The 22,430-nt window shown below is 55.3% G+C and overlaps 6 protein-coding genes across 6 annotated transcripts; 2 read left to right on the top strand and 4 right to left on the bottom strand.

Annotated features, from left to right (window-relative positions):
* Window positions 1–1,347: 1,347 nt before the first annotated feature.
* Window positions 1,348–4,506, top strand: GLRG_05626 (GATA zinc finger; the record flags this gene model as incomplete). Its single annotated transcript, XM_008096311.1, has 2 exons — window positions 1,348–4,170; window positions 4,234–4,506. The coding sequence occupies 2 exons, from the start codon at window positions 1,348–1,350 to the stop codon at window positions 4,504–4,506; spliced, it is 3,096 nt and encodes a 1,031-aa protein (XP_008094502.1).
* Window positions 4,507–6,237: 1,731 nt separating this feature from the next.
* GLRG_05625 (uncharacterized protein) lies at window positions 6,238–7,713 on the bottom strand (the record flags this gene model as incomplete). Its single annotated transcript, XM_008096310.1, has 1 exon — window positions 6,238–7,713. One exon carries the CDS (start codon window positions 7,711–7,713, stop codon window positions 6,238–6,240), a length of 1,476 nt encoding a protein of 491 aa, XP_008094501.1.
* A 1,993-nt stretch (window positions 7,714–9,706) lies between these two features.
* GLRG_05624 (uncharacterized protein) lies at window positions 9,707–13,757 on the bottom strand (the record flags this gene model as incomplete). The annotated part of the gene is made up of 5 exons (XM_008096309.1): window positions 9,707–11,059; window positions 11,620–12,179; window positions 12,286–13,135; window positions 13,198–13,300; window positions 13,360–13,757. 5 exons carry the CDS (start codon window positions 13,755–13,757, stop codon window positions 9,707–9,709), a joined length of 3,264 nt encoding a protein of 1,087 aa, XP_008094500.1.
* A 1,678-nt stretch (window positions 13,758–15,435) lies between these two features.
* On the top strand, window positions 15,436–16,655 carry GLRG_05623 (OTU-like cysteine protease; the record flags this gene model as incomplete). The annotated part of the gene is made up of 2 exons (XM_008096308.1): window positions 15,436–15,842; window positions 15,893–16,655. The coding sequence occupies 2 exons, from the start codon at window positions 15,436–15,438 to the stop codon at window positions 16,653–16,655; spliced, it is 1,170 nt and encodes a 389-aa protein (XP_008094499.1).
* Window positions 16,656–16,977: 322 nt separating this feature from the next.
* Window positions 16,978–18,900, bottom strand: GLRG_05622 (acetamidase/Formamidase; the record flags this gene model as incomplete). The annotated part of the gene is made up of 8 exons (XM_008096307.1): window positions 16,978–17,276; window positions 17,342–17,584; window positions 17,656–17,744; window positions 17,840–18,142; window positions 18,318–18,548; window positions 18,623–18,680; window positions 18,748–18,766; window positions 18,826–18,900. 8 exons carry the CDS (start codon window positions 18,898–18,900, stop codon window positions 16,978–16,980), a joined length of 1,317 nt encoding a protein of 438 aa, XP_008094498.1.
* A 973-nt stretch (window positions 18,901–19,873) lies between these two features.
* On the bottom strand, window positions 19,874–21,270 carry GLRG_05621 (transmembrane protein UsgS; the record flags this gene model as incomplete). The annotated part of the gene is made up of 4 exons (XM_008096306.1): window positions 19,874–20,615; window positions 20,670–20,842; window positions 20,927–21,033; window positions 21,105–21,270. 4 exons carry the CDS (start codon window positions 21,268–21,270, stop codon window positions 19,874–19,876), a joined length of 1,188 nt encoding a protein of 395 aa, XP_008094497.1.
* Window positions 21,271–22,430: the final 1,160 nt, after the last annotated feature.

The raw sequence follows: 22,430 nt of genomic DNA, 5'->3' as shown, positions 1-22,430 counted from the left end.
ACACTATACCATACCCGGGTTCACTGAGTGAGGTACGAATGCACTGAATCCAGTTTGGGTACCGGGTTTAATAAGTGAGAATAGCCGGAGCTGAAGAATCGGACGTAAAAAAGAAAAGATCCAAAAGACACTAGTTGTTCGATATTATTTATATTAAATGCCGGGGAAAATACAACCCGGCAATGCCTGGTCTTTCCGCCCTCCCATGTCCTTGCAAGCAGGCCGACTACGTGACTACTATTCGCTTGCCCAGCACGTTACAGCCCAAGGCTCCTCTTTTGGGTCTCTACTCTTCCCCCCATCTCTTTCTCTCTTCTTCCCTTCGTTGCTCTCGTGTCTCTCAACCATAGTCCTGCCCCATCCCTCGGGTCGAGCGAACGAGAGAGAAAAAAAAAAGAAAAGAAAAAAATTAGATTAAAAAAATTAAAATCCACTCCCCAGATTGAACAATAAACTCGTCTGTAGTTGCGAGACAGCGGTAACGCCGAAAACTTTCACTCCTCCCAGGGACATTTCTTGCTACCTGCCTACTAGGCTACTACTGCAAAGAAGATACATCAGGCCAAGGCTAAGTAGGTAAGGCACTGCGGGCACATCATCGTACACCCACACCCACATATACACACACACGCACACCACCACCAACACGCACACACTTTCCTCTCCTTGCACAGTCACACACACACACACCCACCCACCCACCTTTAGGGGTGGTATTACGACGGGCGATCCAAGGCCATTCGCGCCCCCAATTCTTCCCCTCCCCTCCTTTCCACCACCGGCTGCAACCATCGGACCGTCAACATCTCCATCTTCTCCTCCCCGCAACACATCCGATCTGGCTCAGACGACGACTTTCTACCAACATCCAGTCTCAACCGACAAACGCCTTCGCCCACTACTCAACGCAATCCCACGACACCTTCCGCCGAAGCCGTTGTTTCTTCCTCGCCGAGTCAACGACCGCGCCGCTCCATTTCGTCCTGTACTGAACCGGAGTTTCCGACGCATCGCAATACACCACCGGAACGACATTCAATCGTCTGACCTGCCTTTGCCACGGCGAACAACCTCCTCTCCCCCCAGCCAAAGCTCCCGTCTATATCACTCGACAGTCCTATAGATTCCCAGCTGGATAATCCAGGGTCGCAACGGGACAGCACATCCCCGACCGGATGCACAAGTGGCACCATTTAAGCCGGCGCCTCGGAAGAGAAAAGTACAAGCTGGACGGCTGAACAGCCCGGGGAAAAAATCACTTCTACGACCTTTAACCCCACCAAAATTGGTCGACGATCTTGGACCCTCATACGACGAGAAAGTCTCTCCGAGACCGATGCGCTCGCCATGGAGGCCTTCTACTCACAGCTCACTCCCCAGGAGCTACAGCGACAGATGTCGCAACAATCTCAGCAACGCCAGATGCAGGGTGCAGGTCAGACCGGCGGCCACGGCTACCAGCAGATGAATCAAGGTCACGCCATGTCCATGATGAGCGGTGGCGGCAGAGGAGGCAACACGGGCGATTCTCTCGACGACATCATCCAAAGTAATCATCATGAACTTCAACGTCGTCGCAGTATAACCCAGTCATATATGCCCTCGAACCAGACCGGTCAGAATGGGGGCCCTAGCAGAAGAGTATCCATGATGGAGTTCGGCGCCGACGATAACCAGATGCTTAACTATCCTTTCCAGAACCCAGCGATGAACGCCGACTTCACCATGGCTAGCCCGATGGGTAACGGTATGGATAGTACCATGCCCAACAACGTGCCTGGGAACATATCTGTACCGGGTCCCATGGATGCATACTCCGCCCAGGACGCACTGCAGATGTCGCCAACGAATGCCTTCACCACATTTTCACCCGACATGATGCGCTCGATGATGCCGCCGAATTACTCTAGCATGTCGGTCTCTGCCATGCCCACAACATCCGGTATGAGCATGTATGCTCAGACCTCAATGGCCAACGCGTTCCCGAACCCCCTCAATACAAACACTGCTGATATGACTATGGACATGGGCACTGATGATACACCCGGCACTGCAACACACAGTGCTCTTGACACTCCACTAAACATTGATGATGGAGACAACGACCCTATGAATATGAACCAGCAATACCAGCAGTCGGGAGACAACTCGTCTGGAGCCAACGGCCAGCCTCTGAGTTTCTCAAACGGTCCTTCTCAGACAACCCGATCCTCATTATCGCGCGAGATGTCGAGCAACTCAGGCCAGACATCATCACAATCCCCTAACAACCGACCCTCTTCAATGGCGGCAAGCCAAGTAGCTGCCGCACCCCCCACAGCAGAGACTACTCCCGTCATGGGACCCGAGACTCCTCGCGCCGAGTCCAAAGAGAAGAACGTCTACTCCAAGAGCGGCTTCGACATGCTTCGGGCGCTATGGTACGTGGCGACACGAAAGAACCCAGAAATTCACCTGGGTGCCGTGGACATGTCCTGCGCATTCGTTGTTTGCGACGTCTCATTGAACGATTGTCCCATCATTTACGTCTCGGACAACTTCCAGAATTTGACGGGCTATAGCCGCCATGAGATCGTTGGTCAAAACTGTCGGTTTCTCCAGGCACCCGACGGCAAGGTGGAGGCCGGCTCCAAGCGCGAGTTTGTCGACGACGCATCGGTGTACAATCTAAAGAAGAAGATCGCCGAGGGCCGTGAGGTCCAGCAAAGCTTGATCAACTATCGCAAGGGGGGAAAGCCTTTTCTCAACCTCTTGACCATGATTCCCATCCCCTGGGACGACCCCAACGAAGTACGTTTCTTCGTCGGCTTCCAGATCGATCTTGTAGAGTGCCCGGATGCCATCGCTCAAGGCCAGGAGGCCGGCGGCGTCAAAGTCAATTACAAGCACAGCGATATTGGCCAGTACATCTGGACACCTCCGACTGTGAACACAGTCGAACCCGAGAATGGACAGACGCTTGGTGTCGACGATGTTTCCACGCTACTGCAGCAGTTCAACCCGAAGGGCGTAGTGTCTGATTGGCACAAGCAGTCTTGGGACAAGATGCTACTGGAGAATACCGATGACGTGGTACACGTCCTATCTCTCAAGGGGCTCTTCCTATACCTTTCTCCCTCCTGTAAGAAGGTGCTGGAGTACGACGCGACCGAGTTGGTTGGCAATTCTCTTTCAACCGTTTGCCATCCGTCAGACATTGTTCCCGTAACCCGAGAGCTAAAGGACGCCACCGCTGGCAACTCGGTCAACATTGTCTTCCGCATCAGACGGAAGCAAAGCGGGTACACGTGGTTCGAAAGCCATGGCTCACTTTTCTTTGAACATGGAAAGGGCAGAAAGTGCATCATTCTGGTAGGAAGAAAACGGCCCGTCTTCGCCTTGAGCCGGCGAGACTTGGAGGCACATGGGGGCATCGGCGATAGTGAATTATGGACAAAGATCTCGGCATCTGGCATGTTCCTCTTCGTCTCGTCCAACATCCGATCTCTGCTCGATCTACAGCCAGACACCCTCATTGGTACCAGCATGCAGGAGCTGATGCGCAGAGAAAGCCGCGCCGAGTTTGGTCGCGCGATTGAAAAGGCAAGAAGGGGTAAGATTGTTACATGCAAGCACGAAGTCCACAACAGAAGAGGCCAAGTCCTTCAAGCGCAAACAATCCTGTATCCCGGAGACGCCGCAGATGGCCAGAAGCCGACATTTTTGCTGGCGCAGACCAAGCTTTTGAAGGCTTCGTCAAGGGCCATTGCACCGGCGGCTACGCCGCCTGGCAGCGTCAAATCCACTTCTCAGGTCGTACCAAATTCGCAGCCCACCCAAAATACCGATTTAACAAAGACCGGCCCCATGTCGGTACCAGGCGGTAAGACTATGCCGGGCTCGCAGGAGGCAGCTCTGGCCTCGGATGACAACATCTTTGACGAGCTTCGAACAACCAAATGCTCTAGCTGGCAGTTTGAACTGCGTCAGATGGAGAAGGTCAACAGGATCCTTGCCGAGGAACTGGGTGGTTTGCTATCAAACAAGAAGAAGAGAAAGAGAAGAAAGGGGGTTGGCAACGTTGTCCGCGACTGTGCCAACTGCCATACACGTAACACGCCCGAATGGCGCAGAGGGCCTAGTGGTCAAAGAGACCTGTGCAACAGTTGTGGCCTGCGATGGGCAAAGCAGGTGAGAAGCACTGAGCCCTCTGTAGTGGACGGACCGGAGGATTACGATATTAATCAGGAATAGGTTGGTCGGGTCTCGCCGCGTAACTCGTCCCGAGGGGGTGGAAACGCCGACGCCCAAAGCAAGAAATCGAACTCGCCTATACACTCGTCCCAGCTTCAAAACGAAGTCAAGGCTAGGAGCAGCACGCCTGCTCGGCCCAGCGAGGGATCATCTGGAAACACAACGCCCGCCACTACGGTTTCCATTTCCAAAAGCCACAACAATATGCCTCCTCCGAGCCAACCTCTCCTGGAAGGCGGCAGTAGCGGCGGCATGACATCGATACGGGAGTAACCAGAGGCCGACCTGTGGCTGCTCAAGCGTTTTACATTATTTCGAACTCGTCTCCCACTATTCTCATTTCGATCGCATTTAACCCTCAAGATACCACTACTTTTTTTTCTGTTTCTCTGCGTCTTCGTTGTTGTGGTTGGCTAATTGCCACTCCGTGGTGGCGACGTCACAGCAAGGGAGCGGAGTTGCCTGACGGATCTTTCTTCTTTTTAACCCTTATTCTTGACTGACTATCTGCACAAAAACAAATACGAGGCACTCTCGGATAGGTTGGAACTACGGAGCATTTTTCTAACGGTGGCTTGAGGTCACCTTCACGGCCAGAAATGACCAGCTTTTGACATCATGTCGACATGATTCTGGGAGAATCGGCATCTATGGAGCTTTCCTCACGGGAGGAGAAGGGAGAAAAGCGGTCTTATACTATTGCGGGACGGTTATAGCGTGAGGGGTCTAGGGATGGAGGCGCTGTCTGGGTCTAGAAATGGGAGCAAAGCGATCAAACACTTATGTGAGGCTGGCTGGAAGCGGTCGTTTTCATCGTCACCTGTATTTTATTTACTTTGTCGATGCATCCTCAGCCTGGGTCTTTGGCCACTCACCACAATATGACATGTAGTCGAATGAAACATCCCCCCCTCCCAATTTAAGATTCCGTCTGATTATCAGGGTGTGAGTGCGGGTTTGGTCACGGTAGTGCATTCATTACTGATGCGATTTGGTGAAGAGAGACAGCGTCTACATGGAACCCGTCGCGAGCAAGACGAGTATATATAGTTTGGGTGGGGCAATTTATGCGACAAGTGTGATTTATTTGTGTTTATTTTCCGTAGCAAAGTCTTCTGGCGGTCCTCTCAGCTGGTCATGATACCCATCCATCCTCATTCCGTCTTGCCTGCCACATGCATGATCCAAACGCCGTTGTATGTACAGCTGAGTTGTTTGTTTTCTGCGTCTGAGAGTAGCAGAGGCCGGAGATCAAAAGGCAAAACTAGAACGACGCAAAAAAGGAAAAGGAAGAAAAGAAAAGAAAAGAGGTGGGGGTATCTCAAATCACCGTCATCCGTGTCTCGTCGAGTAAACGGGGAAAGGAAAGCAAAGAAAAAGAAAAAGCCTCTCGTGGCTTTTCCTGTTTCGCCGCCTCGCTCCTCGTAGGAAACTTCTCATGAATCATTCTCACCATGAAGAACAAACCAGAGAGAAAGAAAAGGAAAGAAAAGTAGACATGAGACTTGGCAAATCGAGACCCGACTCCGTTGAAACAAACAACCGCCCTGAAATAAACAAAACCCACTGCTCAGCTCGAAATCGAACAAATGAGCAAATTCACCCCAGGGAGCACCTCTCGTAGATGCCAAAGGAGTAGAGTAGAGTAGAGGGTGAGATGATGATAACGATGATGATGATGGAAATTTGGCTACCTATGCCAAATCGAAGAACGCCAAAGTGAAAAAGGAATGATATGCGGGCAAATGGGTGCGAGGGCCTTGTCTCATGCCCAAGCAGGCGCTGGCTAGTGACCGTGTCTTCGACCGAAGCAGGCCAGAGCCTCTTGTTTCCGGGGTAAGCCATCTTTCAGGCCGTTTCCCCTCTCCTGCATAGGCTCTCCTTCGAGAAGCACAAGGACAAGCGGATAATAAATTCCGATGAACAGAGAGAAAAAACAAGAAACGCGAGTGCTACCTTCCGGCGAACACTGGGCGCGATGGTTATGTTGAGTAAAGTGTCAGCCTAAGACCGAGAGGGTGAGGTGACGGGGATGGCAGCATCCCTTGCCAAAGCCGCAGTATAGTCGTAGCCTCCCAAGATCTGCGAGGTGTAAGACTGTAGAGAGACTTTGTACTGAGACGAAGAGGCCATGTAATTTTGAGCGAGTTGCTGCACGTGCGTAGGGTAGTGGCCGGTCGCACCGTGAGCGAAGGACCCTCGAGGGCTGCAAATGGACGTTGATAGATTGGCAGGAGAAGCCTGCGCAGGCCGAGCAGCAGGCGTAGGTGTTTGTTGTTCGACGGCGGCAGCAGTCTGCCAAGGAATAGTGCCGGACACTGGAGTGTCAACCTCGAGGAGGTTGATAATCTTGGTCGCCTTCACCATCTTTGTCCTCTTGAGGTAAGAACTGCGCGATGCTGCTGCGGCAGACGAAGCAGGATAGCAGACTTGGTCCTTATTCAGGTCGATCAAGTCTTGGATGAAGCTGTCCAAGGGATGGAAGCTCAGGCGGCCGGTCCACTCCGGATTGTTGATGAAGGAAGGGTCTCTCCAGATAGAATGGGCGCTCTCGGCAAACGAGTAAACCTCGACAATCCAGCCTCTTTTCAGAGCCCTTATGACGAAGCCAGGGAATCCACCTGAGAACTCGGCCACATTGCCGTCTCCAGTGGCGAGAACCATGATGCCAGGGTTCTTGTCCAACAAGCTCTCCGCCATGCCGAGATGGACGAGCTCGTCGACTCCTTGCTCGCGCATTTGCATTCCCTGGAACTCGTCCTCAGAGTCAGAAGAGGCAGGGAACTTGCGCACTCGATCAAAAACCTTGGTCTCGAATCCAAGGCATCGTGCTTGAAGAAGATACTGTGGCTCGACACCCATCTTGTTTCTTGAGCCAGCAATGAAGCGCCGGCCGACGGGCCTACCACGCTCCAGCACACGCCGAAAAGCAGAAAGGCTGAAGAAGGCGGGCAGATAATCCTTCTTGTCCATGCCACGCCTTTTCTTTTCAGCGTTATAGAAGCTGACAGTGATGTTGGAGCCATCGTAGAATTCGTGGATACCATTGGCGTACTGCTCCGGGAAGTTATCTCGAAGCGACTGGTCGTGGGCACCAAATTGCCGAACAAGACGGGCGTTCAAAGGCTCGTCGGCGGCCAGGCGAGGTCTTTTGATGATTTGTTTCTTCAGCAAGCGTTCGCCAGCAAGATCCAGGCCATCCAACGATTCAGGAGAGGAGTCTTGTTGGGCGGGAGGAGTGGCAGGAGGCGTAGTGATGTCGGACAACGCGGCCCCGCCGTCGCGACGCAGGTCAACATGATGGAATTCACCGGTGGGTGATGGCGACTCCGAATAGCGAAGGGAATCATCCGAAGCGACAGAGAGGGGGGGCGATGGCGGGAAGCTGGTCGTGGCCTCGTCATAAGAGGTCCGAGGGCTGGTGCTTGTGGTCATGAATTCAGGCTTGGGAGTGTCAGGCTTGGCCGTCTTGGCCAACATCTGCGGCGGCACCTTGGATCTGTTTGAGGCCATAGTTTCCCTGATAACATGGTCCGGGATGAAGAAGAGAAGGCGCGGGCTCGGTGACTGGCTGCGAGTGAGACTATGAGGTTGAAGTGAGGAGAAGGGTGGCTGGTGCACTTGTTCGGTGGAAACGGGGACGGGAGTCGAGGTGCAAGAAGGCGTGTTAGAATGAAGAGAAGCAAAGATTCTTGAAAAATCTCCGAGGGTAGTGGATGTGGGCGCGGGTGAAACGTTAGGAAGCCGAGTTTTTGTCGATGCCTTGATGACGGGACTAGCAGGTCGATGCCTGTGGCGAGGCTTCCTCCGAGAGAAGAGAGAAGAGGCCATCTTGACAGGTTTGCGGGCGTCCTATGGCATAAGAGAAAGGTGAGAGACGTTGGATGAGCGGTGCCAGAGTGCAGTTCCAGGAAATATGAGACTGGGGAACGTTGAAACCCTCTTGAAAAGGGTTGAGTTGAGATGTGTGCCGTATTGCTGAAGGGGAGGCGGTGGGTTTGGAATATGCTGCGGGAGGCCAAGGTAGGGTGTGAGAAGAAGGTTAAATGGTCCAAAGTAAGGGGAGGATCCTTGGTTGTTCTAAACCAGTGCCAAAAGAGGTAGAGAAAGACCGGGAAAGAAAGAGACGGGGATATAGGTTGTCGTAACCCAAAAGCAGCAGACTGCGGTTGACCCGGGGTGGTACCAAAAAGAGGCGGCGAAAGTTGTGGCGGAACGCGAGCCCGGAACGGCAGTAAACCAGAAAAGGAAGGGGGGTCGCAGAGAAAAAGATAGAGAGAAGGGGGGGAGAGGAGGGGAGGGGAGAGAAAGGAAAACCCGTGAAGATGGAGGCTGGTTCGCTACAGCCGGGGGGGGTGGTTTGATGATGAGGGTGAGTTGTTGTAGTTTGCAGTGGGAGGCAAAAGAAAAGGTGGTGCGGAGGAAGAGGAGGCGAGAGATGTGGTGGGTTGGGTAGATGAAGGTTGAAGTCGGCAAGTCGAGAACGTCAGCAAATCAATTAGCCGCGCTGAGGCTCACTTAGCGTGTCGAGACTGCATGAGAAGGTAGGTGCCAAGGTAGGTAGGTAGGGGTAGGCAAGTCAGTAGTGTGAATAGGTAGATGGTAGACTCGTAGATTGCCCCCCTCCTCAACCCGGTCTCAGAAGTACAGGAATATACAGGTACAATATGGGGCGGGGCGGGGCGCGGCGCAAGCGTAGCACGGGCCAAGAACGTCCTCGGCGGCCAACTCGTTCTTTGCTCTTTGGGCTTGGGCTGCTACCAAGCACCACTAGTGTGTTATACATCTTAAGTACCTAGCTAGGTACCTAACGTTATTGGGCTCGGAAGGAGCAAGTCAAGAGTCATCACTCAACTCAACGTAGGTACCCAGGGGGGGACTCTAGTCATCATTCTGCCGCGCTACACTAGAAATCCCCTGTTTACTTACGTAAGAGGTCGGTGCTCATCTAGCCCGTTCATCCTGTGTAATAGCAAGAACCTCCAACATGTGTTTCTCTCTGCTTTCACTTGGACATCTCCGACCGAGTCGCCTGTCGTCTTGAAATCGAGCCACCGCCACCTTTTTGGAAAACTCAATCGCCGCTTTCTTATCCTACCGAGACAAAGAAGCTCGTTGCCACCTCCCCGCGGCCAAAAAAAAAAAAAAAAACCACAACGAACAAAGGCTTTTTTTTTAAAGAAAGGACCAATGCTGATTTGACTGCCCGTCCAATTTCCGAGTGTATTATTGATGTATAGTGAATCATGAAATCCTTGGAACATGCAAGGTAGAGTTAGTCGTTGGCCCAGTGAGCAGCCCTTTGTTCCCGTAAACTCCCAAAGCCAGCGATGAAATGAGAACGAAAAAAAAAAAAAAAACCGAAAAAAAAGGTATCACAACATCTCCAATCCGCTAGAACCCCCCTCCCTGTGCAGAACGATGATTGGCGCTGTGATGGAGCATCGGTTCATACATAGGCCGTGTCGGTCGGTCATGCAACACGAGGCTTGGACGACCGCAGGCTCGAGTGGGCGTGGTAAATATTGTCGAGGTAGTTGGCCTTCCTTGCCTCTTCGGCCCGCTCAGCTTCCTCGGCACGTGCCCTCCTGGACTTGACTCGGGTACGGCGCTGCTCGGCCATGAGACGCTCGTGGTCGTCCACGTCGCCGTCGTCAGCGAGCATGTCGTTGGTCTCGTGGGCGTGGCTCTTCCAGTACAGAGCCCACGAGTCGCTGGCCCATTCGCGCAGCTCGTCGTGGGTCTTGCCCTTGGTCATGTCGTCAATGGCCATCTTGGTTTTCAGTTCCTTCTGCTTGGCGACGGAGAAGGACTTGGCGCGGGCCGTCCGGTCCGATAGCCACGTCGGGTTGCTCTTGGCGAGGTACGCGAGGCTGTGGCCCGAGTGAGCATTGTCCGGGGCGAGGCCGTGTTGGGGGCGGGCGACGGGCGGTGTGGTGAAGAAAATGATTCTGCCGCTCTCGTCCGTGTTGTACCGACTGCGCACCGCCTCGGGGATCTGGTCGTTGACGGCGTCGGGCAGCGTAAAAACCTCGGGCGGCCGTGGCGCGTTGTAGCCGTTGTTCTGCTGCATGGCGTTGGGCGTCGCGGCCATGGAGGTACGCGCTGCGGGCGACGGGTGAGGCTGCATCGGATGGTGGTTGTAGGTCGGGCCCAAAGGGTTTGCTGGCATCATTTGTGGATGCATCTGGTGGTGTGGCTGCTGTTGCTGTTGCTGCTGCTGCTGGGGCTGGTGGTGGACAGGTTGGTGGTGGTGTTGGTGCTGCGGGACGGGCGCTTGGGCCTGATGGTGGTGGTGGTGCTGCTGCTGATACTGGTGCGCGTGCTGCTGGTACTGCTGAAACTGGGGCGCCGGAGCCGCCGTAGGAGGCTGCTGGTGCTGGTGCTGGTGCTGGTGCTGCGGGTGGGGGTGGTGCTGTGGATGCGGGTGCGGGTGCTGCTGGTGCTGCTGAAAGGGGCTTGGAGCGAACCCCTGCTGCTGCTGCTGCTGCTGCTGGAATATGGGACGGATGGGCTGCTGCGGAGAGTGAGACGCCTGGTGAGGGAGTTGGGGGAGAGGCACCGGCGTTTGATGGGCCACTGCTACTGGTGAAGCCGACGCATGCTGAGGCGTGTACTGCTGCTGTGCGTACATGGCTGGCGATGGCGACGGGCCCCCTCCTCCCATCCCGTGCCCGTAAGGCGTAGGAGGGTTCCCCATCGACATTTCGCTGGGCGTCTGCCGCATCGCTTGAAGGACCGAAGGGCGCCGTGCCGCGTCTTGCGCCAGAGGCGGCGGCGGCGGCGGCGGCGGCGGCGACGGCGTTGCTTCAGGAGGCGGCGATTCCTGTACCGGCAAACGTGTCTTGTCAGTTACGTGAAAACGACGCCAGGCAAAGAGAGCAGGGCATTGCGAGAGCCTGGAAGCAAGCAAACAAACAAACAAACAAACAAACAAAAGGGATAAAACAAACGAGGAATCCCTTTCAGCCCCAGATAGGTAAACCAAATGAGCGTGAACCAGGGGAAAGGGTGAAGCGAGGGTGAGAATGACAGAAGCAGGAAAAATCGGTCGAGGCTTGGCCCGTAGTGGGACGGGTTGCAGTGCAGGGTGCTGTTATTCCCTGCCCTGCCGCTCCCTTTATCTACCTGTACTGGATAACGGAAGAGATTGAGGGTGGTGTGTGTGTGTGTGTGAGAGAGAGAGAGTGTGTGTGTGTGTGTAAGAGAGAGAGTATGTGTGTGAGTGAGTGAGTGAGTGAGTGAGTGAGTGAGTGTATGCAAAGGGATGAGAGAAGAGTGAGAGGGCCACTGGGCAGGCCTGTCAACTTTCCCCCCCACACACTGTCTGTCAAAGTTGTGTGTAGAGAGCAGGATCGGGCAAACCAAAACAGCATCACGACTTACGTTTGCTTCTCGAGGCCGTCGATGCACGGCACCGATGATAGGCGGTGCGTTTGCGGCACCCCATGTCGGCTTGGGCAGCTCGTCCGTTTCCTTGGCGTCCGCCTGCAGCAGGTGTTTGATCGGGCTGGGCACCTTCTTGAGCCGCCGCGGCTGGTCAAACAGATCCATCTGGTAGTCTCTCTCGCGCACCTCGTCCGGCACGCAGCTGGTCCACGTCTTGATCTTGTTGAACCGGCACGTCGCCTCGTTGTACCGAGACTCGCACACGTACACCTCCTTGTCCGCCGGCAGCCCGCGCGGCCGGCCCTTGTTAAAGCGCGTCACAAACATGACGAAGCAACGATCGAGCACCTCCTCGATCTGGTGGTCGCGGTATTGACCCGTCTTGGCCACCTCGTTCTCGAAGAAGTGCTTCTCGTACCTGTGCACCGTCTGCTCCGGTCGATAATACCAGCAAGCGTTGATCCACCGCTGCCCCGCGCGGTCCTGCCAGGTGCGGAAGATCTGCGCGACGATGGGCTTGGCCATGTCGTTGACGTTGCGGATATGCACCCAGTCGCCTACGGGAAACCTTGTCAGCCAACGCTCACTTGTTGCTTGCCATCTTGGCCGTCTGTGCTGTGGCCACGCGCGGGCGGATCAAAGAAAGGAACTCAAAAAACTTACCCACTCGCCATATCTGGCCGTTGTGCTGAATCTCTGACAAGGGCAGCTTTCCGTCCTCGTCACGGAATTCGTCGTCCGGTCTTGTCTTCTCTTGTCTAGCAAGCTCACGCGCCTGCTTTTGCAACTCGACGGCGGCTTCGTAGATGTCGCTGCCCTCCTCATTGTATTCCTTGGCGTTGTTGAACATGAGGTCGACGTCCTTGAGCACGTCATCCACAGTCGCATACTTCTTCCTCTTGGCCTTTCTCTTGATGTTGTCCAGCGCAATCGGGTTGAGAATGACCTGGTAGTAGTCCGGGTTCGCAGCCTTGTCGGGCAACTTCTCAAAGGGACCAATGAGCAAATCGCCGTCGTCCGACTGAACCTTGCGCAGACCCTTGATGACATTGTGAATACGAGCCTCCAGAGGGGTCAAGACCTTTGGGGGGCGGCCGCGCTTCTTATGCTCGTCCTCCTCTCTGGCTTCTTCGAGCTGCCGCTTGGTGAGTGAAGTCTGGCCGCGCCTCCTACTCCGACGTCGCTTTCCGTCCTCGTCGGAATCGTCGTCGTCGTCGTCTTGTTCCTCCTCCTCTTCCTCCTCTTCCTCTTCGTCTTCTTCGGATTCGGCCTCCGGAGAAGAATCTTCGGCAGGTGGAAGCTCGCCAAGGTCTGGCAGCTCAGCCTCCTCCGGTTTAACGGTACCCTTCGCGACAAGTGTCTGAAGCTCCTGCTTGAGCAGATCTCGGATTACGGTGGCGCTCTTGAAGATGGCCGAAGAGGAGCGGTTGTATACTTGAGCGTTGTGGCAAATCTGGGCGACATCGTGAACGAACTCGGAGAAGGCTGTGTACTGTTTTTTCTGGATTTTGTGCTGCAGGAGATGATTAGCCGGCCGAGCCTGGTCTCGTCACACCTCGGACGGGTATTACGTACGCGGATCGTGCTAAATGCGATGGGGTTCTCGATGATCTCGAAATAATCGGGCAACTGGCGCTTGTTCGGAATGCGCTGGAAACTAGCCGCCAACCATTCTCCACTGCAACGACTACTATCAGCAAGGCGACGCGCAAAACACTGCGGCTGGTCAAGACATACTCTTCGTCCTTGCAGTTGCTGAGGGTTGTGTTGAGAGTCTGGATGACATCCAGGAGGTCGCCAGGCTCGGATTCCACGGGTGACACGGCGCCGTCATCGGGGTCTCCATCGGCGTCGGCGTCGGCGTCGGCATCGGCATCGGCATCAGCGTCTGCGTCTCCGTCTGCATCGGCGTCTGCATCGACATCTGCTTCACCGTCGACATCCGCATCTGCGTCGTGGGCGGCGGCGTCAACATCCATTTTGTCAGGAGCGGCATCCATTTTCGCAGTGACGGTCGATTCAGTTCGGTTCGCATCGGTAGGGTTGGCATCCGGGGCGTCAGTCATGTCGACATCGTTGGTGACTTTGGCCTCGATAGACTCGCGCACTTCGGGCGCGTCGCTGCGCGTCGCCATGGCTTCCTCCACCACTGGGAACTACAACACAGGTGGCGGATGGGCTCAGTCTCGGGCTCGAGCTTTCGAGGGACAATTGGGGGCGCAGGGGGTCTTTAGAGGCACTGGATCCTTTGTCACTACAAGCCCGGGTGGAAGACGAAGGCGAGAGCTTGTATCGCAAAGGACAAATTTTCGAGTCCAAGGTCCTTTTGGAGCTGAGGAATTGCAGGTTTGCGAAGACAGTGCGAGACGGGAGGTGGCCGGGGTGCGACAGGTACAAGTGGTGCTGTGCTGTGCTTCGAGGGACGTTAGTTAGCAAGCAAGGAGCCCAGGGCTGTTGGTGCTCCTGTTCGGGCCCACCTCGGCTAACTATCCACCACGGGGGCGGCCGATTGGCCGAGAGAAGATGTCTGTGCCGAGGTGAGGTGAGCCTTGATTGGCCGCGCGCTTCATTGTACTGTATCCGTACCAAGGTACGGATAAAGCTAGGTACCTAGTTGGGTAGGTAGGTACCCATGTTGCTTTTGATTGAATTCCTCCTTTTGTCGTCTTCTGTTTGGTCTTACTTTCAATTACCTAGAATATCATATAAAGATTTCATTGGATTGCATCTTCTTTCCATGTTCAAGTCCTTCCTCCCCGACCATGACTACACGTCTCGTACGACATCTTTCCGGGGTAAGTGAGTTGCCGGTTGATGGCATCCCCACTACCTTGTTGAGTGTACTGTACTTTGCAGACAAGGCTTCACTGTTCAGGACTTCGACACGATGTATTTCAACCTCAGCGCATGTCCATTCGCCGCCCCTACACTCCGTACCCAGACCTCCAAGGCCTCGAGCACCGGATTACCTAAGCAACGAGATCGATATGGAACAAAAGAGAATGGCATTTTCAGGACGTAGCAGCTCGAACAAGTAGCGTCTACGGATACTTAATTATTGGGCTACTTCCCCACCTCATAACAACGAATGGGGATGCTGCAACCGCAATCAATCCTAGCACAGATCCGGCGTCATTCCTTGATCGTCACGTTGGACGAACCATTGCCCTACCGGGGAGAAAGCATAATCTGACCCAGCCTGCAGGCCCATACCTACCTACAGTACACTACCATCCCACCGCTCCACCCCTCAGATAACACACTGCTTCCCTACCTCCTCTCTCAAGTTACTTGTTACATCACACACGCAGCCACATCCGAGCCACTGTCAGGACCTCACTTCATAAGCGGGGAAGCTTGCTTCTTGTGCGTCTCAATTTTCGGCCATACTCTCGTCGCTGCGCATCAGCCATTGCACATCTCGTACAAGAGTCGATTGCTTTGTCTCGAAGCCCTGGTGTCACTATCAACCCTCGAGGCGAGCTGCTTCTCTCTTTCAATTACGGATATATCGTCCTACCTACGGCTCTCAAAGAGACCCCGGTGCTCCCTTGCGATAAGATAACCAAACCCCCGCGGCACTACCCCGCCGTTCCAGCCACGGCCACTCGGTGCCCCCCCCCCCCGGGCTGCCCTTCCGGATCCGTGCCCGGCTGAGCTCATCTTGACCGTTCACGCTCTTGTGTCTTCAAGATAAAGGCTCTTTCTCGAAGATACTTGTTATTCAATCATTTTGCTCCCCAGCCTTGAACCTCTCATTTTGCACGTTCCAGCTCTCATCTCGACCTTTCCAATACACTACACACCAACACCATGCGGGCAAGATTCAAGGGTCCGGGAGGAACCGGCGTCGTTTCCCTCGACGATACTGCCACCGTTGGCGACCTTTTCAACGAGATCAAGGAAAAGACGGGGATCGCCGACTTTAGCCTCAAGTACGGCTGGCCACTTCAAACTCTGACACTCGAACACAAGGACGCCAACGCCAAAGATCTGGGTCTCAACGGACAGTCTTTCAGCATTGAGCCGGCGCACTCCCGGGCCTTCACTCCTCCACCTTCTGCCCCCCCGGCCGTCGCGCGAGCCCCGGAAGCCGCCGGTCCGACAGCCAACAAGGCTCGCCTCGACTCAGACGCCGATGCGACCCCATCAGAGATCAGCATCCCCTGGCCGGAGCGCGAGTCGACTTTGCGCAAGTCTCCCTGCATTTCACTCTTTGGGTCTTCATCTAACAAGCATTAGTTCTTCGCGTCATGCCTGACGACAACAGCTGCCTCTTCACTGCCTTTGGCGGTGCCATACCCGGCAAGCAGCTCGAAGCCAAGGAGCTCCGCAAGATGGTCGCAGACTACATCCGCCAGCACCCGGACGACTACCCCGAGGCAGTCCTCGAAATGCCAGTGGACAAGTACATCCGCACAATCCAAGATCCCGAGCGCTGGGGTGGCGCCATCGAGTTGGGCATTTTCTCGGACCTCTTCGACCTCGAGATCGTCGCCTTTGACGTCAAGTCTCAGAACCCGCTCCGCTTCGGCGAGAACAAGGACTCGCGCTGTATCCTCGTCTACTCTGGCATCCACTACGACCGAATCGCCTGCAGCCCTTCGGAGCCGCCCTACACCCATTCTGATCTGCCCCCCGAACTCGACCGCACCAACTGGAGTACCTCGGACGACGACGTCCTCGACAAGACGCGAGCTCTCATCCGCAAGCTGCACAAAATGCACTACTTCACCGACACCAGTGACTTCCTGCTGCGCTGCACCGTCCCCGGCTGCGATTGGCTCGGCAACGGCCAGAAGGAGGCCAACAAGCATGCCAAAGCGAGCGGTCACTCTGGTTTTAGTGAGATCAAGGACGAGCCTTCTGGTGGTGCTGGTGCTGCAGCTGGCGCAGCGACCGGCTTCGGTGACAACGCTCTTCGCAAGTGTAACGCTCCCGGTTGTGAGTGGCTGGGCACTGGTCTCGCTGAGGCAAGCATTCACACGGGCGAGACGGGGCACACTTCGATGACTGAGATTCCAGACTTTTGATGTGACTTCTTGGGAAAGTCATGGTGCATGGCGGGCTTCAGCTGAGGTCAGGGGCCGTTTTGGTGGGGGACTTGGGTCGCCTGGTTATGCAAGCAACGACGGACGAAAGCAAATGATGGTTCATGGCTCAAAGTAACCTCTCGTGGGCATTGCTCGTAAGCAGACACTGGATACACAGGATGGAGTCTCGACACTACGCTGATCGATTCACCACCCTCCCATCTCTCTCTCTGTGTTTGTGTGTGTGTGTGTGTGTGTGTGTGTGTGTGTGTGTCACAGAGAAGACGCACGCGAACTCAGGGATCTATTAAGCATTTTCTGTCTACGAGCTCTTGTACGTCATGCCGCCACCGAAGCTGTGCTCGCTATTCTCACCGCCCTTCTCGACCTTGCCCTCGGTGACGCCCGTCGCGAACGCGCAGCTGCCCATGTCGCGCTTCTCAACCTTGCCGAGTCCGGGCGAGATGTCAAAGTCGAAAATGTCCATCGGCAGGCCAATGGTCGTGCACGCGTTGGGGATGTCGACGATGCCGGCGACGTGGCCTTGGATCGGGGCGCACGACATGAGTAGATAGACCTGGTAGTCGCTGTAGCCGAAGCGGCGGAGGTACTCAATGACGCCTGTTCGCGTCGTTGAGCATGCCGACATACGAGGTTAGGAACGAGAAGTAGTAGATGGAACTTACGGAGACTGGTCTGCCTGTAGGCCACGGTGACGTCCATGTAATGCTGCTTCCCGTGCTGGTCGACCGAGAAGCCCTCAAAGTAGATGTGCCGCCCGGGGCCGAACTGCGGCTCGACGGGGCCGGGGATGTAGATGGGCGACTTGAGGCCCAGGTCGGCGACGCCGTTCTTGACGACCTTGAAGTTGATGGTGATGACGCCCGCCATCTCGATGGCACCGCAGAAGGAGATCTCTCCGTCGCCCTCTTGTTTCGGGACATGGTCGTTCAGCACAGCGATCAGGTACGAATGACGGCGGGGATGGGGATGATCTTACGGGAGAAGTGCAGGTCGCCAACGCTAAACTTGGCGCCAGGGACGTGGACGGGGAGGTAGACCTTGCTGCCCCTGCTCAGGTTCTTGATGCTGCGCGCAACAGCGTCAGCCTCGCTTCTGCCTCGAGCGGATAAACATAGGAAAGGGAAGGGCAAAGGTATCATGCCGTCCTTGCCTATACTCACTCGCAGTTCCCGCCGTGCTCCGGCCGTCCGGGGATCGTCCGGGCCCCTTCCTTGCCGACCTTCTCCTTGACAGCGTCGTCGGCGCCGCCGGCGTGGACGTTGATGGGCTCGGGCGGCTTCGCGACGTCGCGTTCGAGCTTGTTGGCGGCAATGAGCTCCCCCTCGCGCGTGTTCCACGTGTCGAGCACCTCGGCTGAGGGCGCGCAGCCCAGGATGCCCGGGTGAATTAGCCCGGCGAACTTGACGTGCGGGATGTGGCGCGAGGTGCAATAGATGCCCTCGAAGTCCCAGATAGCTTTGGCGCTGCGCGTGCCGGGCCGGGCGTGGGCAGCGGGTTAGCCAAGCTGCCTTTTTCTTTTTTGCTTTTCTTGTGTAATGGCCTTCCCCTCCCGCTATCCACCTTCCCGGCTAGGGACGCTGAATCGGAAGTGAGGAGGGAAGAAGGGAGACGGGAGAGGGCGACAAGGAGAAGACGTACGCGGTGGGATAAATCTCGTCCAAGAATCCGCCGCCATTGTTCTTGTCAAACACGCCCGTGAACCCCCACGGCTGGTCCTCAAACGGCTGGACATCCATGACCTCGACGAGCAGCAGGTCCCCCGGCTGGGCGTCCTCGACCTCGAAGGGCCCGCTGAGGTAGTGGATCTTGGTGAGGTCGACATTGAGCATGTCGTCCGCCGAGTCGTTGTTGCCAATCTGGCCGCCAGTCCTGTTACGGGAAACGGGAGTGGTGAGCATGGTCACCACGTGTGAGGGTAGACGAAGGAGGGGGCCGGGGAATACCAGTCTACGCATTCAATCTTGACCGTCTCGCCATTCTTGATGGTGCCGGCAAAGGGAACTGGAGAGAGAGAGAGATTCAGTCGGTCTATTTTGACACAGTGTGCTTGAGAACGCATTGTCCTTACTGTCCGGATGCCATCTGTTCTGCGTTCTCCGTGAGCACTTTCATCCGCGCGCTCGATGTTGTAGCTTATGCAACTTACATGCAGGCCGGGCTGTTCCGAAGCCGGCTTGTCAAAGCTGACCTTGTTAACGACACGGATACCAGTCTTGCCCATTGTGGAAAGAGTATGCGGAAGCAATTTGGGTTGAGGTGTATTTTGTTTTCCAAAAACCGAGGTTGAACGACTTCTCTTTTGTCCATGGGAATGCTACTCCCGCCCAAGCAGCCCGCCCTTCCTAGATATATACGCGCGCCCAACCCGGGTCTCCTTCTCCAAAGCTACCCCGCCCTGGCCTCCTCGGGACTGGCTTTTCCCCAGCAAATGAGACGCCTCGAATTCCAAGATTGGCTATCAACTGGGCTAAGAGAGGGTGGCTTCTGGTAAAGTTGTGCCGGTAGCAGCGTGCGGAGCTCATGACGGAGCTTGATAAGAGGAAGTGAGAGAGAGTGAGTGAGTGAGCTGCCCCTCCCCCCCGATACCCTAAGAGGCTTGCATTTGGCAACCCCCGCATTGGCTCCGCCGCCGTGCCGACTGCAACCCAATCGATAAGACGACATGGTGATCTCATGCCGTATGTACCTCCTACCACAAATCGTAATTGGAGACCGCAGGTCCGGGTTTTGGTTATGTTATCTCGGCGTCTGCGTTTTGAATGTGGGTGGGCACGCAGTCAAAAGCTAAAGAAAATGAGCCGGCGTCACTCAAGGTCGTTTCCCAACTTGAAAACCCGCCTCCCCTCGTCTGGGCCATTCCTTATCTAGCAGTTGCAGTTCGAATATGGGTATCGCGGAAACGGCAGCCACCAGCAGACGTCACGAGGGCGAAGGCGACAAAGGAGATAGATATAAGCAATGGAGAGATGGCTCAACGTCACACAATTCCGGAATGTGTCACTCTTTTTGCTTCGCCTGCAGGGCTGTGTTTGCTGTTTTTAATCTAGCAGTAGCATGCATACCATGTTTTTCCAGCATCGGCACTGCTTGACTGCTGCCTTTGTCGTTGCCGTTGTACATCATTGCTGGTTGCAAGCCCAAGTAGGTACCTGGAATAGCCAATAGCACACCTCATGTTTGCCACGCACAGCCTTTTACTGGTGTTTTTGGGCGTCTCCCGTTGCATTCGATGGGCGAGACTTGAGATGAATGGCATCAAGGTCGCTGAGCGACAGGTTGAGGAACTCGTGCTTGTTGGACCACTCCTGTTGGCTCTCGGCAAAAGCGGCTTTCTCGGCGGGAGGCGGGGGAGGATCCGTGATCTTGGTGATCAGGTAGGCCGTGGACGCCTCGGCAATGCCATAAATCAAGACTCCAACGAGAGGGATCTTGATCAGGGTGTAAAAGCCGATGGCGAAACCGAACAGGAGCCCCTCACGATTGCGGAACCAGTTCTTCTTCTGTTCCTTGGTGAAGTGTACGCGGGCGAAATAGGGCTCCAGAAGCTCTCTCATCAGACTCCTCGAGGCGAAGTAGCTCTGCAGGAAGATGACGATGTAGCGTTTGGGCAAGAGAATGCCCATGCCAAAGATGAGCGAGGCGGGTCCGAGACCGACCGCATTATTGAATGTATAGAAACTGGCTGCAGGCAGCACGAACCGGCCGACGACGGGGAGGTAGGACAGAGCGAAAACGGCGAGGGAGATGGCGCCTTTTCGAGCGAATCGGTACAAGAACATGCTAATGGCCTCGGCAGTGCTCGTGGAGTGGGTGCTGCCGTCGCTAACCTTGTACATTCTCAGGTTGGGATAGTACATGTCTCGTAGCTTATCGGGGTCCTCGTTCTTGTGCTTCTGAACATACGTCTTGTCGACCCAGTTCAACGAGTCCATGAACCTGTTTTGTGATCAGCACGAAGTCGAGTGCATGCACGGAACTCGGTGTACTCACATGTTGTCCAGGGTTGGCGTGACGTAGCGCATCAGGGCCATTAGGAAGAATGGCACTTGCAAGACATACTCCTCAATGAAGTTAAGCCCCCCAACGATTTGATCGTCCCAGGTAACATGATCCAAGCTCAGAAACAGCGAAAGAATCCAGAGAAACACCCTGACGCCAACGATCTGGAAAACGATGTTAGGGCGGTGTGCGGCAGGCAGCGCATCGGTTGCTCGTTATTTGTGCTTGGGGTCGAGGATCGGGCTTACGGGAATTGAGATGACGAGGCGAATGGCGAGACCACTCAGCACGGCGATGCCGGCCTGGCGGTAGTGGTCCGAGGTGAACAAGGCCGGGTTCTGGAGAGCTCGGTGGGCTTTGACGGGAGTCAGTACTTTGTGTTTTTCACTCTTCAGAAATCCGAGTGTGCGGCTCGGTTGGACTGACCGCCGACCAGCGTCAGCTGGATGCCGCGTAAGATCTGGTTCAAGTCGAAGTGGGACAGGTCAAACTCCTGCTTCAGCTTCTTCTTGTCGAAGGGGAGCTTGTCAAGTTGCTTGTCGAGTTGCTTGTCGAGCTTCTCGCGCGGTTCGCGCTGATCCGCCGTCGCCATGGTTATTTGATCCGGGATTGTGTCTGACAATGACGCGTGGAAAACGGGAGAGTTTGTTTGTAAGGGGGAGAGAAGGAGGAGAGGATTGAAGTGGTCAAAGTATGGAGGGGCACGCGAGCTCTCTCTCTCTCTCTGTCCACGTCAGAACAGGGCTGGGCTGAGCCTACTGCTGAAGCTTGAGCTGGCTGGCTGGCTGACTGATCGTAGCGGGTAGAGACGATGACGACACCCTTCCGGGAACGGCGGCCAGAAGCAGGGGAGGTACGTACTGCGGACTTGACAGCTGGTTCAGAGTCATGCCAACTGTCAGGTTTTATCTTATCGCAAGTGGACCGGGGGGCGGGGGGGTCTGGGAACACCGGAAATGCATTGGCCACTGTCATTGGTGAGCTGCACTGGCATTGGACATTGGACTGGACGAACGGCAGCTACAGGCAGAGTGCATCAGTTAAAGGACATAAGGGTTAGCCGTCTGTGGGGTAGGTGAGCTACCTACGGTAAAGCAGGTCGACGATACCGTGCCGGATGTCTGCCGGTGGCAGGAGTACGGCAGTGATACCATGTACTCCGTATCCGTGCATGCATACCTAGGTAGGTTCCGTATATGTGAGTGGATAAGGATAAGGGTCGTCTGGGCATATGGCGCCGGTTCATGCTTGGGGTGGTGCAATACTCATGCGTCGAAGCTTGCATCCCAGGACAGGACGGGTTCACGTTCACTGGTCGAAAGAGCTGCAATCCCTGCATGCATTGCTGAGAGCTCATGGTAGCTTTGGAGCTCGGAGCACATTCCTGAAGCTGCGCCGTTGTCGTTGTCATAGTCGTCTTCCAATGTTTTGTCCTCTGCATCAGGTCGCATAATCAGGAGCCCATCGCCTCCCATCAAGTTGTCATGGGGAATCCGGACCGGAGCTCTCGAATCTTTCCCGCCTCGGAAACTAGTTTCTGCCGGAGAATGCGGTGAGGAACCAAATGACGAGGCAACACGGGTTTTGCACAAGGGCGAAGTGAAATCACGGGAACGATACCGAGCAAGTCCCACTGAGATGCTGCAAGTGGAATCGTGACAATGTCTGTTTGTGTCGGCCGCCCTTGTTTGCCCCATGGCCATCACCATATGGACAGAAACCTCGTCGCTGCTCTCAAGAGCAGGTCAAGGG

This window comes from Colletotrichum graminicola (genome assembly GCF_000149035.1).
Source record: "Colletotrichum graminicola M1.001 genomic scaffold supercont1.19, whole genome shotgun sequence".
NCBI lineage: Eukaryota > Fungi > Ascomycota > Sordariomycetes > Glomerellales > Glomerellaceae > Colletotrichum > Colletotrichum graminicola.
This window is presented reverse-complemented; position numbering and strand designations above follow the sequence as displayed.